At 40.3% G+C, this 15,615-nt stretch overlaps 1 protein-coding gene across 1 annotated transcript in view; it reads left to right on the plus strand.

The window, feature by feature from the left end:
* The window catches only part of MCTP2 (multiple C2 and transmembrane domain containing 2), a 121,054-nt gene that overhangs the window by 33,592 nt on the left and 71,847 nt on the right, over nucleotides 1–15,615 (plus strand). The window contains exons 5-10 of the mRNA XM_050712992.1: nucleotides 221–363; nucleotides 1,132–1,208; nucleotides 2,389–2,503; nucleotides 4,479–4,514; nucleotides 12,971–13,135; nucleotides 14,720–14,850. Coding sequence (XP_050568949.1) covers nucleotides 221–363; nucleotides 1,132–1,208; nucleotides 2,389–2,503; nucleotides 4,479–4,514; nucleotides 12,971–13,135; nucleotides 14,720–14,850 — 667 coding nt within the window. The remainder of the gene's footprint in view (nucleotides 1–220; nucleotides 364–1,131; nucleotides 1,209–2,388; nucleotides 2,504–4,478; nucleotides 4,515–12,970; nucleotides 13,136–14,719; nucleotides 14,851–15,615) is intronic.

Genomic DNA, 15,615 nt, shown 5'->3' on the forward strand with positions numbered 1-15,615 from the left:
AAACTGTGAAGATTTTGTTGCCCACTCTCAAACAGCTTTTTGGTTATGTTCAATTGGTTTCCTGTATGAATTAGAAGTTTTTATATAGGTAATTATGCATACGCATGTATATTAAAAACTCATTGTAACTTATTGTTGTTTATGGTTTTATTAAATTATATTTTAAGATTGTGGGTTTACATGGGGGCAGTGTTAATCTATTTCTTATAAATTATCACAGGTACAAGTGACCCATATGTGAAATTTAAATTGAATGGGAAAACTCTATACAAAAGTAAGGTAGTCTACAAGAACCTAAACCCAGTTTGGGATGAGACTGTAGTGCTGCCCGTACAGACCCTCGATCAAAAACTCTGGATCAAGGTAAGTTTGGGTTTTAAATTTTTGAAAGTAAGGTAAGTACTCTTTTAAGCAATTGTTTTCTACTTCAAAACCATAATGATTTTTTATTCTCTCTAGTAGAATAACATAAAACATGATCCAGTTTAAGAGTTTGAGCAATTTCAAATTAAAATGCACATATGTCTTTTCCAGATTTTACTTGCATGTTTTGCTTTCATTCTATGAAAACCCAAGATGAAATAAAATTCCTTGCCTGGATATGTTTAAGACTATAGAGCTAAATTCTGCTCTAACTTACAGTGCTTGTGCAAGCTTAGTGAAATCAATAGTGGTTTCATAAGCACGTTTTAGGAGTGTAATTTGGCAGGGTTGAACAGAATTATTACCTGGGATGCAGCCGTGACAAGTAGCAAAGCCTTTTCTCATTATGAGTAACGTTACAGTTACCAGAACTGCAAGCTACCAGTTGTGAGCACTAATTGCTAAAACATCTGTAGCAAGAAGTACCTGATTTTGTGCAGCATTTCATCATTCTGTTGCAGAGAGCATAAAGGAACAGGCACAATCTGTAGCAGCACACGTCTCTGTTTACATGATATTAAGAAGACGCTTTCAAAACACTGTTTAAATATTTAGTTAAAAATACAAATTAAAGCAGGGAGATGGAAAATTATCCTTGAATTATATTTAAGCTTTGATCATAAAGGCCTTAAAATATCTGTTCTTTTATCATCCAGGATAAAACTGGCTTATGATGTGAAAATTATAAATATTTTATTTTGCCACCAGGTGTATGATCGAGACTTAACCTCTTCTGACTTCATGGGTTCGGCATTTGTAGCACTCACTGAACTTGAACTCAATAGGTAATATGTTTATTTAGTTAAATGTTATTACAGCGTAATTGAGAAGCAAAAGAAAGTAATGAAATGCTTTTGCTACAGCTTGGAATTCATCTATTCATGAAAACGTATTCTGATTGAAGGGTGGGGAGCACATTTAAAAAATGAGAAATAGCTTCAGATAAATCCCACATAGGCGTGCTTTTATCCGGCATTATGTACGGATTCCAACCCAACCTGGATGGAGTCCAGCTCAGAAGAAGGCACACTTTTCTTTTTGTATCTCAGAATAAGGACAAGAGTTTGTATATGTGGTATTGTTTATGGAAAGCTGCACTAGAATAATTTGTGGAGGTGGATTTATGGCAGAAGAAAGGGGGAGGAAAGTTGAGACCCCCTATTAGCTCCACGTAGAGTGGGGTGTTTTTTTTCTGCAGATAATTCAACAAGGGAACGCTTTGCCTTGCTGCTTGTGAGCTCCCCTATTTTCAACACCCCCCCCCTCCATCCATCCCTGCTGCAGCGGCATCTGGCCCTGATTTAGTGTGGAGGCAAGCCCTTCGCCTTTTGTCTACTGCTGCTTGGTCTGAATGTGGAGCTGGAAGCCAGGAATTCAAGTTTTATTTCTCTCTTTTATACTCACTCGCTGTGTGACTTTTTTTTTTTTTTGAAAATGAGTTCTCCCTGTGCGGATATATTATAGCTCCCATGGCTGTTGTATCTGAGTTTCCAGAAACATTAATGAATTTGTCTGTGAGATAGTGCCACCAGGTAAATACCAGCCTTACTCTTTTCAGCGAGGGAACTAAATCACGGAGGGAGATGAAATGCACGTGGCAGTAAGGCAGAATACGGATCTTGTGAGTCAAATCCCAGCCTTTAATGCTAGAAAATTCACTTGGATGAGTTTCTCTGTCATTCTTTTTCCCTGTGAAGTAGAGGTAGCAGTAACTTAATTCAGAATGTATCCACATCTGGAGAAATGCAGATAATAACATAATAACATGATAGGCTGTGTTATTTAAAAGGTTGTGTATTTTATCAGAACTAAGGGGGAAACCCTCCAGACTTCCCCCTTTAATATTTAAACTCAGTGTTGGGAATTTCAGGCAAGAGGCTGAAATTTGCACAGCTCAGTGTGACCTTTAGTAATGAACTCGAGTTAACTGAAGTCAACAAATGCTTTTTTTTTTTTTGCTTGCAGAACTACTGAACAGGTTTTAAAATTGGAAGATCCCAACAGTTTAGAAGATGACATGGGAGTGATTGTATTAAACTTGAGTCTAGCAGTAAAGCAAGGAGACTTCAAGAGAAATAATGTAAGTGGCTTAGGAAATCAAATTTATAGCTGAAATGTGTTGAGGTGAAAAAAAAAAGAGCTGGCATAATCTGATTTACTGGGAAATGCCACCTTTATTTTCATCTTCAGAGACTCTATACTGAAATCGACATAGATCATAGCTTTTTTTTTTTTTTTAAAAAAAAAACATATTTAACTGGGTAAAAGGTGCTTAGACATCTGTAGCTGAATGCTTTTGTCTTGTAGTTGCAAAGTGTACTGTGGCAATGCTTTCCATGTATCGTGTACATGTTATCTTCCACTGCAACGGGCAAGTTGCTAAAGTGAATGTGTGAACTGTACCTGCTTTAATTGCCATTTCAGGGCATACTGTTTTCTGATTTTCATCCAGAAACTTAGATTTTATCACCTAGAAAGAACCCAGTAATTTGAATGTGATTCTTATTTTTTTCTTATCATGCCAATGAAAAATACATTTTTGTGAAATCTAAAAACAGGGATTTAATGTTAAGATTTAAACTCTAACAGTCCTGCAGAGAAGCACACTCGCTGAGGAGGAGATTTCTTGTAAAAACGCCAATTTTGTTACTGAGTTCAACTGAACTTCACTCCTGATGCAGAAATATGGTGCAACTTTTGATGATGCTAGAAACACCCCAAAAAAAAAAATACTGGGCAGAGACTGTGAACAACACAAAGCTGATAGTTTTTAAATTAAGTTGTGCATGTGTTGTTTTTGTTTATTTGTTTTGTTTTGTTTTTGTTATAATCTTCTAAGATTCCTTCTAGTGTTTTACACAGTGTGGAGCAAGCCTGGTCAATCCATCCTGCTACTGTCCATGCAGCAGCTTTGCAAAGGGTGGGGAAAAGTCAAGCGTAGGCATTTTCTTAGATCTGTTTCTCAAGCCAGACCGATTTTAAATATGTGACGTAAATATGTAAAGAGAAAATCTTTCTGCAGTCTTCTGTATAGTCTAGTGTGAAAGTTGCTGTTTACAGCACATTATTGAATTATAGGTATGGAATTTGTCTGAATAGGTTTATTTCTAGAAATGTAAATGTTTAAAGGTGGTAAAGTTAACATGGGATGTCTGCTGTTCAGTATTTATTTTTCAAATTGTCTTTTTTGAAAACTGTAAAATGACCCACTACATTAATTTAAAGATAATTGTAAAGTTACTTCTACCTTAGTCTGTGATTATTAAAAAGCTTAATGACATCAAAACACTGTTGTTATAGTTCTATAACTACGTTATGAGATGGCTTCAATCTTGGATATGAATTCACCAGCTAACTTTTACAGGACAATGCTGTTGGCAAACGCTATCAGATTGCAGGAAGGGGTGAAGCAAAGATGGTATCTTTATGTTAGCCAAAAGAACCTCAGGAATTCTTCTGGGATTTTTAGGAAGGCATGGGCTAAAGTGGACTTAACCAGTGAGACAGAAAATACATTGGTTTAAAGTAGTGGCTTTTGGTACTCTTGGGTGCTTACTTAACATTCAGAGTGCAGTTGATAGAAGAGTTGGTGCATACTGTAATTTTTTTAAAGATGATGTTTTAAGCCCTTGTGTTTTAAATGCAAATTGCTCAGCCATTTCCAGTGGAATCAGAACAGTGAAATGTCTCTGTCCACATTAGCACTTAACAGCAAGATGATTTTTTTAAACTAGCTTACTGTAGAACCAGATGGCACCAGAAGTATAATCCATGTTTCTTCCTAATGGTTCTGGGTCCCTCTGATTATTATTCTTGTTTTGTTTTTTTTTCCCTCTTATTTTTGGTGCAATGCAGGTGCTTTAGTTTTGTTGATTATGTGCCATGAGGGAGGGAGGTAAATGAATGCAGTAGTAGATCCAACCCCCTACTAAGCTTTTCTAACTCATTTTATAAGCTGATGTTTGAGTTATTTTGCTAAACAACTTTCCCCATTTTATTCCTCTGTTTTCCCTCTGTGTGTTCTCTTTGTTGCAATGGTGGGGACTCCTGAACAGAGATGGTCAAATCGGAAGAAACGATCTTCATCCAAGGTAATTCATAATTTTTTCTCTTCAAAAAAGTCCACTCCCAAATCTTTGTGCCCTTCTCTGAAACAAGCTGTAAAAATATAAAAACTTGGAAGTGTAGATTCAACCGAAGTGCAGAGGTTGTGATTACCTTTTGGATTTTTGATTTTTTCAATGTGGTGAGAAATTGCCACTGTTTTCTTATTGTATGTCCTATGGTAGCATCCATCAGTGATCGAGAGTAAGACCTCATTCAGTAAAGAGTTGGAGAAGGACACGGTCTGTACTAAGAAAACATTGGTATAAATTCAACAACAAAAACTGTGAATTGCTTATGGATAGGTAGCTATTGGTGTTGAAAATGGGTCTTCTGGTTCCCAGTTGAATTGTTTAGGCTGTCTCTTGCCACTGGAGAAATTTGTGAGACAGCATTTTTTCTAGTTGTTCCTGTGGGTTTTGAAATTCCTTTTGTTCTTGGGATGGAGAACAAGTAGGCAGTTTTCATTATGAGCAATGTAACATGATTTCAAGGATTTGTGTGTTGCTACATATCTACAGAACTTGCTTTCCTTGGTCTTCTGTAGTAGCCCTGCAGACTACCATTACTTTTATATTCCTGCATTGTCACATTTTTGCATTAGATTGTAACTTGTTCGGGAAACAGAGTGTGGCTTTTTATTTGTTCTGTAAAGCTTTAATTTGCTATTGAGTAAATAACAATGATATAGAAACTGCAAGGCCCAGTACCCAGCTTGAGAGCCTTACAGTCTAACTTTCTGAAAAGCAAAATTTGGCTCTTATGAGAACGCATATGCATCTTGATATTTTCCCTATATAACTATTGGTTTGTGCCTAAATAAATTGAATAATTAACCTCCTCTTGTTTTATTCATCATAACTGTGGTGTGGTAAGTAGAGGAGCCAACCCTCTCAGGTATTGTGCCAGCAAGTATATTTTTGTAAATAGAAGAAGTGCAAAGAACAGCCCTTGGAGCTGGCTGGCTGCTTGGCGAGCCCTGGTTCCAGGGAGATAACACAGACCCTTACCGCTGCGCTTGCAAAGAGCCGCCAGACATCCCTGAATGCAGTATGACAAAAAGTGATGGAATAATTGAAGAGCTCAGTGCTTTAGTTTTTAACTAAAGCTCTGGAAATTACTATGCCCTCACTCAATCAGTGTAGCTTGATCCCCCTCTTTCTCACGCAAGCACACACAGCTGTCTCTTGACGCTGGTTGGCTTTGGGTCCCAGAAAAGGGAGCCAGGTTTTTAAACTCTGGTCCTTTTTGTCCAGAATAGCCAAACTTCTGTCTTGGTTGCTGTCATTCATTTTTTTTTTTCCAGCTGTACACTGTATCTCATTGCATTTTAAATAATTTTTTATATATACGTTTTTTTAGACCTTTAACTATAAGCCATATTGGCAGGTATCTCTGTTCTCAAGACTCTGGTTTGTGCCTTCGCATCTCTAAATAAAATTGAGATGCTAAGGCATGGTTAGGAGAATTAGGAGAAATGAAAGTATTGTTTAAAAGAGGAGGGGACAAAAAGACAAACAGAGCTGCAACCCTGTGCTCTATTCTGTTACAGTCACTAGAGGGTAGGAGAGCTTCAGTTCTTCCCAGGGAAGACACAGTTCATGCTCCAGTGTGATCTCTAAAGAAAAGCTCTGTGACCATCCAAAGGCAGTAAAAGTATTTCCCAGCATGCGCCGGAAAAATCTGACAAAGCAGTATTTCCTAGTTTATTGATTCTGCTACTGCACTAAAACACTAGTACTGTACATCAATAACCATCTTTAGTTAGGAAACTCTGGTCTGTGGAAACAGTACTAGCAGTTTGTGGCAGAACATAAAGACTAGAAAGAAAAATTGTGTGCATGGGGAATATAGGTGTCTAGGGAAGGCACAAGAGGTTATGGAAGAATGGCCAGAGAGTATGATGGGTTAGAAAACAATGTTGCTGGACGAGATAAAGATATAGGAATAAGGGAGGCAGGGGAAATGGGAAGAGCTCTGTAATGGATGCACAAACTCATATCCTTTTTGGCTCCTGAGCTGACAGTGGTTGGTTGTTGCAGGAAAAAAAGGCCATATGCTTTCCGTTTGAGCAGCTAAACTGAGACAGATCTAAATTTCATCTCTTTGGGTTTAAGTAAATAAAAATCTTGTATTAGAAATGGTTTTCCTGATTTTTGTTTTCTGCTGAACTGTAGCTGACCTATATTATAATATTTAGCTTTTCTTTTTCTAAAAAATACAAGGGGAATAACTTGTTCTAAGGATGGACAAAATGAACTTGTTTTTCACGTTATTTTTTTTCTTTCTTACCTATATAAAAGAAATCTGGTTATACTCTAATTTGACCATGTTATGTTATATCAGTGCAGTTGGCAGATTTGGAATATCAGTATCCTAAATGAGTCCTGTCACATTAGTCACAGGATTCTTTCTGGATTCTGAAATTCACCCCAAATGGTTAGTGCCTCTGCTGGTATTAATGCCCGATGCAACCATATGTCAGATTGGCGAAGGGACTGAGATGGGCTGTGGTGGATACCATGTACTTTTCATGTAGTTTCTCCAAGCTCCTTTGCTTTTTGAAGGAAAAGCTTTGTTTCAGACAATGAGAACAGCAGCAGTACAAGATATCCAGTCTAGCTATGTCTGTCGCAGTCGTTACAAATATTATGCAGGAAGAATTTCAGCCGCTGAATATTGTCTTTTAAATCATTTTGGTTTGAGCTGTTGAACTGGATGATTTAGCTATCTGTTGATTACACAGTATATATCTTTCACTGCTGCTAGAAGGGAATCATCTCACATTTGGGCAGTATCCCAAGACATGGGCAGCACATCCAGAGCCCTCATTTTTCATGGAAGCTGAAAACAGCATTGTCCTCTGCAGGAGCTGTCTCCAAGAGTGCAGCTTTCTTCTTTGCAATGCCGCCCTCCATGAGAAAAGGGAGGGGGATACTGTTAAGTAGTATCAATATGTGAGCTGATATCTGTGTATTGGCAAGCTCTCCCCTCTTTTCTGATTTTTTTAAATATTTTATTTTTTTCTGGAGCTATCTGGGGTGCAGAAGGAGCTGGTAACTATATCTGCTGGAACCCAACGTCCTGATGCTTAGTAGCCTTGTTTGTCCTGGGTGGCTTGAATCTCACCCTGAGTGCCCCTTGTGCTATTTCCAGCATTTGTACAGCTGAGTAACCTTTAAGTGTTGAACATCTACGAAGCAAATAAGCAGGTTTGCTTGGGGTGGATTGACCTGCAGCAGTTCAGTCCTGAAACAAAAGCGACACAATTGCCACCTTGATAGCCTAAGCTGATTGAATAAATTGGCTGAAAGGCTGACCGGACCCAAGTGCTCTTCGGTGTCTACTCACAGGGGAAAATCCCTCGCTCTCCTTTTTCTGCGTGGACTGTTATGTTTCATTTTTGCCTGCCTCATTGTATTTGGCTTTCTCCCACAATGCCCCGTGGGCAGTGGCGTGCTCGGAGTGTTTCGTGGAGCGTAGGGACTCGGTTGCCACAGGGTCACGCATTGTGGTGGCAATCTCGTGTTGGTTCACTTGCTTTTCTCACTGCCCTCTCCTCTTTCCCAGGGGGAGACTGCCTCTGCAAAATGGTTTCCCTGCCTAATGAGGAGAGGTCCAAAGAGTCTTCATATTTGCGTGTTGTTGTTTTCTCAAATGGCAAATTACGTGGCCCAGTTTCTATGTTTGACCTCTTCACAGGGATTGCAGCAGGCTTTCTGATGTCCTGTCTCATCCTTTTAAATGAAAGATGTGAGAGATGGGCTCACTTCACACTTGGCCACCTCACTGTGTCATTTAAATGTACAATTTTTCTGCATCTCTTTATTGCTTCAAAAACAAGTTTGAACTTGGGGCATGTATGTGTGCATCAGGAAAAGAGACAGATTGGAAAGCAGTGCTGGTGCACCAGAGGGGATTCACAGGATGCCTACAGAGGGAGATTATATCCAAATGGTGCTATCAGGGAGACTTGAGCTCCTAAAGGATTTTGTGAAGCTGGGTCAATGAGCCGGTTCTTTCCCCTCCAAAGCTCAAACATTCTTGCTCATCTCTTGTATTTGTCTCTGTGAAGGCGGAATATGGCCAACCTGCTCGTTCTTGTCCAGCTTTCTTCTTTAAACCAAAACCAGAAAGTAGTGGAAAATTGAAAATTCGTGTGAGAAGCTTTTATACTCATTTCTGAAACCAGAAACTAGATTCTGAAAATGATATTGTCAGCACTGTTTTTTTTTTTTTTTTTCTGTTCAGAGATGTGCTATTTTCCAGGGAAATGTCCTTTCTAAGTATTATGGAGGAAAAAAACCCTTCTGTTCTTCTTGTGACAGGGTCCTGCTTCATGACAGTGCTATTCTTTTGCTTCAGAAAAGATTATTCACTACTTTCCTGATGTTTTGCTATCCCTAAATCTGCAGTAAACATGAGCTCTTAAACTTTCAAAGCATTTAGTTGTTTTTCATAATAAAGCTTTCTGGATATTCTTGTGCTCACTATTTTCTTTCTGTCTGGCTTGTGTGAGGGATGCTTTTTGTTCCAGTTGTTATCCATTTTACAGCATTGAACTGCTCATAAGGATGACCTTTATGGTACTGCTGGTTATTTGCAAAGTAACACCCACACCAGATGCATGTGTGAAAATTTTTCAGTGCACGCAGAGCCCTGAAGTCAGAGCTCTGTCTGGAAACAACCCCTCAAATTCTGGTGTCAGGGCCAGAAGCTTAATTTCAGAAGTGATGGATGGTGGTGGGGGATAAGTAAACTTGTCCAATGTCTTGTGCTCAGGACATGTGCCAGCTTCCATCATGAAGCATGTGTTTCCTAATTTCCAGACCTATAGCCTGATCCGAGCTTCAGCCAACTTTTCTGTACTTCTGCAAGGCACCTTTATCTGGGATGCAGCCAGAGTGTGAGCTGGATGACTGCAGAGGGTTTGCAGGAAAATACAGCAAGAGAGGCCTGAGGGACCTGGCATCTAGTTTGGGAGCACAGCTGGAAAGAGCTAGGGTTCAGAGACGGGAGGAGCTAATGTACCCGTGCACAGAGCTGTCTGTAGCTTGGGTGGTAACAGGGGAAGGGAAGAGCTTAATAGATAAAAAAAAATATTTTAAAATTATTGCTGATTAAGCAGTAACACCTTCCTTTTCTCTCTGGCTTAGAGAGGGGTTTTGACTTTTCTGGTGTAAAGGCAGATTAATGTAGTGATGGCTGGAGGAATTTTTTAGTGCTTGTTTTGCCACGGACTGACTTTGTCAGACTAATGACTGCACTACTGTGTTCTCTGCTCTTTAATAGTTTTGCAAACTCAGAGGGAGGCTGTGAAGTTTAATCAATTAACTCTGTGTAAATCTGTTTGAAATAAGTAGGTGCGGGATATCAGAGAGGAGTTGAGACTTATGAAATAAATAATGCGGTATTAATTTCTTCACCAGGGAGGCATTTTCTGTAGTACAGCCTTCCCCAGGCAACACTAAAGTTGACTCATTGAGGGTCCAGGTCCATGGGCCTACCACACACCTGGGTTTCCCCAGACATATTTCCTTCCAGAAACTGAGTGGAAAGTGAGACAGTGCCTGCTTGGCTGGGATTTCCATCAGGGTTGTCAGAGGAATAGCCTGCAAAATATGTGGGAATGCTGGGGAGGTAGCAGCAGAGCACGCACAGATCAGGTCTTCGGTGTGCACGTAGACAATAGGAGGCACAGGAGATGTGTCAGACCTGCTGAGCACACATGACCTGGGCGCATCCAGGAAATCCAAAGCATTCCTAATGCGATGGGCTGTCTTGCAGGGACTCAAGTGAAACAGCTTTCCTGGGGCTTCATGCTGCTCCATTTACAGAGAGGGTTGCGGAGGTGGGAGAGCTGGGCTGGGGAAGGTTGAAAGCAGGCTGCATCATTGAGCCTGTGCTGAGGCGGTATAGATCAGCACCATGCCCTAAACCAGTTGAAAACATTTGGCTCCTTTACCCAGTGTGATGCTCTGAAGTGATGCCAGATCTTGTCCAGAGAGTAGCAAGGTCCTGTTAACAAAGCTGGAGGCCAACATGCTCCTCTTCTGAGATAGACTCAGCACCCCAGCACAGAGTGCTTTTGCAGATGTGCAGCCATCCAGAAGAGGTGTGTGTGTGTGTGTGTGTGTGTGTGTGTGTGCACAGGGCTGTTTGCTCAGGGCCACCTGTTTTGGGAGGTCAGAGTTGATGCATTGCAATGTGCTCTAGTAATACCGAGCTGCAGGTGCTGATGTTTCCCGGGAATGGTTTGGGCACCTCTCAACACGCCTTTGAACTGTCAAGTTTTTGGCTAATGGGGTAGGGTTATGTATCGGACAAAATTTGTATAGGAAGACCCCACCACCACCGAGCGACTCCTTAAAATACTGGACTGGGTATAAAATGAAAAGAATCCAAACTTGATTTGAAAACTGAGTGATAAGAACTCTCTTTTGTGTTCAGCCTGGAAGCTTTGAAGAGAACTGGATGTTTTGTTTTTAAAAGAAATTGTAACGCAGATTATAAACTTTGTCTGTTTTTTTGTGAACATCAAATACCTCTTCCTCCTCTGAGGAAGGGCGGGGGGAGGGAAAATCCTTGGTCCTAAAGCAGCAAGTACATCACATCAAACATGACTATGTTAAATACTAAAATGTTCAAAGTACAACTGAGATAGATAAAGGCTTTGATGGGAAGTGGATATTTCCCAGGGACATTACAAGCAATAATCCAGATGTTACGGTGTAATGCAACGAGTGTCCATGGATAGATCGGGAGCTCAAGCCAAGCAACGCCTGCTGTAGGCCTTAGCCCTCCACTCCCATGCTGTTATGCCATATGGAAGCAATCTCCAGGCCCCTTTAATAGCCAGCTTTGGATTCCATTTTCACAGGGCTCATAGAGCTAAGTGGAGCTGTTTTATGGACAAGTTAGATAGAAGCCTTTCCAAGATAAACATCCAATTCGAAATTAGGACATACCAAGCTGCAAAATTATTTTAGGGCATATTTCATGGAAGCACTGCCATTTTTCTAAGGCGATTGCCAGACTGCAGAATGCCCTTTGATCCCATGTGGACATTACTCCCTTTTTTATAAAAAGGATTTTGAAATAGTTGCAGTGTTTAGGGAGGAATATATCTGCCGGGACTTTGAAGTATGTCCATGGGAACAGTCATGCTTTAGCTTTTTGGCCTAAAAGATGAACTTAAAAAAAAAAATTACATTGCAGCTGGATTTATGAATCAAAATCTCATTTTCTTTTTAAAGGTAGGAATTTTTCTCCAGTGTGCCAGGAAAGCCAAACGGGGTGTTTAAATAGAAGTATATTAATATGCTTGTGGGATTCAAAGAGTTGGTATTTTAACCAGTAAAAAGCGAGTAAAAAATTTGTGAGTTCACCACCCATGATTTAAGAATTTTGTTGCTGGGTAATTGATCCATAAAAAGTAATCTTCAGACATCAGGTGCTTTTGCAATCATTTTATTTAGCAACAACATTTCTTACTTGCTTTTAAAGCTAACACGTCCTGTTTTAAAGTGACTTGTGAAATCTTCTCCTCCGTCTTGCTCCCACCTGTATATGACATGATTGAAGCTCTGAAGTGTGGCGAGTTAAAAGTTGCTTCACAAGAATAAAATATGGCAGGGTTTTTACTGCGGGAAGAAAAGTATAGCCTTGGGTTTTAATGTTTCCAGCTCTCACTCCCCCCAAATAAAGGCCTATTTAATCATCCTCTGTCCAATAAAATATTGCCAGTTAGCAAACTGTTAGCAGAGCCATGCTATGTTGGAGGAAATCGTGAAGGTAACAAATGTGGCTACCAGTTAACCATAACTCCTGATAAAGATCCAAGTCGTGTCAGTTTTTTCAGCAGGCATCAGGACTTTTGATTCGTGAGCTCAGTTTCTGGAAGCGGTAGCTCCAGAGATCTGCAGGCAAAGAGCTAATGCGGAGGACAGGCAGTTGAGTGGTGGAAGACGTGACTTCAGTCTTTCACCTGGTCATGGACTTCTGTACGTCTGTGGGCTGTCTCACAGGAAAGGACAGACCCAAGTTTTGTGGATGTAGCTAGAGACGTTTGAGTTTACTTTTGTTTCTCCCCTCTTCCACCTCTCCTCCCAAGCATTCTCCTGTGTCTTGCCCTGAGCCAAGGTAAGAGTGTGCTCTAAATGCTTGAGCTCTGCTCTCACCAAAGCTCAGCCAGGTCAGGTGAGGTTGACTTCTCTGCTGGTTTAAACCAATGTGCTGATGTTGCTCTGATGCTGAATGCAGCCCCTTCATGGGGGCAAGTGTAGCATGGAACGGGCAAAAAATTCTTAGCATTTTTGTGCCCTCAGTTCTACTACTAGGGAATGGTGATAACTCTCTCATTATGATTTCATATCACTGTCAGCGTGTGCATAAAAATGTGGGTTTGTGTGTAAATGTTTTGTGTCCCTGACATGCTTTTCAGTCGAGTTTCATGCGGAGTATGCGACTCTCTGACTCTTTGCGCAAGAACCAGTTGTGGAATGGGCTGGTCACCATCACGCTCTTGGAAGGGAAGAACATCCCCGGTGGGGGCTTGACAGAGGTTTTTATTCTCCTGAAACTGGGAGATCAAAGATACAAGAGTAAGGTAAGTACTAAGAATTTCCTTAAGTTTGGAACTATTCTTGAATCTTTTTTGTGAGATCAAAACCAGGAGGCCATACCAGGGACACTAACATTTTACTAATGTTATACATGGCAATATAGAAATAGGAAGTTGGGAATTGTGTGTGTATCTGTTTTTGTGCATTTAACATACTCATATTGATGGATGTTTGATGTTGATATGAAATGAAAGAAGGCAACGTGCATCACACATGTTTTTTGTTCTCTGCCAATACAGAAGTCAGGTTTGCAATGTTAGGTATGCTGGAAAAGCAGACCTGAAGCGGCTTCTAGTGCATTTTTTAAAGCATTTTTCGTGAAAAATGTTACCTTTAACAGGGGAACAAAAAAAAAAAGCCCATTGAGCGGTGTTCCCAAAGTCTACATTTTGTCTCTGAAGTCTAATAAGGAGAGAAGCTGTAGTTAACAACAACAAAAGTTTTCTGTTGAGAAAGCAAAAGCTCTGCGTGTCATGAACTGGAAGTGTGGAGGGAGGAGAAGGAAACAAACAAAACCCCTCCTGTACAAAATGTGCAGAGAGTTCACAGAACATAACGTTCAGATGTAGACTCGTCTGAAACCTGCACTCTGTCCTCCAGAAAAGGCCTCAAACCAAGGTCATGATATAATGTTTTTTATTCAGAAAAGCAACTTTCAAAAATAACAAATGGGTTAGTTATTTTAGAATAAATATGTTATTCCAGTAAAGATCCCTTTTTATGTTTCTCCTTATGGTCCGTAGACTGTGTCATGAATTTGCAAGACTCTGCAATGTTTGCAGTCACAGAAAATTAAAAAGTTTAAGAGGGGGAGTCCAGGACAATGTTGCCTGCAGTGAACTAGTTGCTTAGCATTTCTGTCTGGGGTCCAGAAAAAGTTGGGGACTGCAGCTTTAACACTGTAGTAAGATCACAAGGTGGGGTGAATCTGTCATGGTCCAGCTAATCCTGTTGCCTGTTCTCTCAGTGGCCATGCTGATCGTGGTGAGTGTGGTGCAAGTGATTGCAAGTGATTTAAGTCCCAGTCTGGTGAATACTTGTGTTCTCAGGGTAACCTGAACATGTGGAAGGTCTCACTGAACTCAGCAGGACAATTTACAGATATCAGATTACCTGGATGTTAATATTTTTCAAGGCTGATGCTACGTTGCCTGTATCGTAACACCAAAGAGGAAAAATATTTGTTTGAATTTCTGAATTCATTCAAACCTGCTTTAAGATGATTGTCTTCAAAAGGTTTATTCTTGATTTCTTCCAACACAAATGATATTGAATGATGGCCGTGGTCCACTGAAAGTGGAGCTGGTGGATCCACCTTGCATTTCATCATTTCTCCAGCCATTCACTGAGATCACATTTGAATATTTATCATTATTGGAAGAGGGAAAAGAGCTTGTAGGAAAGATGAGGCTCTGTGTGGTGGGCTACGGAGCTTTGGTTTGAATGACCTTCTTAGTATTTGATGCCCTAACATCTGGCCTTGTTGTTGTAGAAGAATTGATATGTACTTTACTGTGGAAAAAAGTACCATTTAAGAAAAGTAAATATTATAACTGCATGTTTTCTAGACACTGTGTAAGAGTGCAAATCCTCAGTGGAGGGAACAGTTTGATTTTCACTACTTCTCTGACAGGAAGGATATGTTGGACATTGAGGTCTGGAGAAAGGATAACAAAAAGCATGAGGAGCTTTTGGGAACGTAAGTTTTTTTTTTTTTCTTTTCTGAGGGAGGGTTAAAGGTAAAAGGTAATGTGATTTTTATTATTTTAAATTGATCAATTTATTTTCATTACCAGCATCATATTGTATTTTTCTCTCCTTATTCTGGTCATGTGCATATTCGTCTGTAAAGGTATGTGTATTAAAACCTACTACTGGCTAACTGATTAGCCATGACCTGAATGCATAGACACCCAAGCTGACTTTGCACGTGCAGACTGTAAAATCCAAAACACCGTGGGAGCTCAGTGGCAGCTGTTTGTGGGAGAGCTGGTGGCAGCAAGGAGGCAGTGTTCATCTGCACGTGCATGGTGATATTGCTCCAGCCACCGTTGCTCTCTGCAGGGCTGCTTCAGGTTGGTGCCAGCTTCGGGACCTTTCTGCTACTGTTGAGTCGAGCTGGTGTGCCTTTTCTCTGGTTGCTGGTGTAGCCTTGTTTGCATATGGGTCCTATTACTTAGGTCTGCTTTGCTTGGGTAGTCTCTTCCCCTTGCCACAAAAGCGTGACCTGTGTGTGGGGCTGGTGCCTTGCACTGTTGCACAAGCTCCCGCTGTTTTAAAGCATCGTTCTCAGGGGTGACCTCACAAGTGATCTCTCTCTCATAATTTACACCTGATTTTGTCCCACTGAATTACTACATTATAATTTCAAATTCTATATATTATGTCACATCAGCAGCTTGTAGTTGAACCTTTTATTTTAATTTCTTAATGGGAATAGAATACGGTTCCTACTGTTAAATAC

Source organism: Cygnus atratus, chromosome 11 (assembly GCF_013377495.2).
Source record: "Cygnus atratus isolate AKBS03 ecotype Queensland, Australia chromosome 11, CAtr_DNAZoo_HiC_assembly, whole genome shotgun sequence".
Taxonomy (NCBI): Eukaryota; Metazoa; Chordata; class Aves; order Anseriformes; family Anatidae; genus Cygnus; species Cygnus atratus.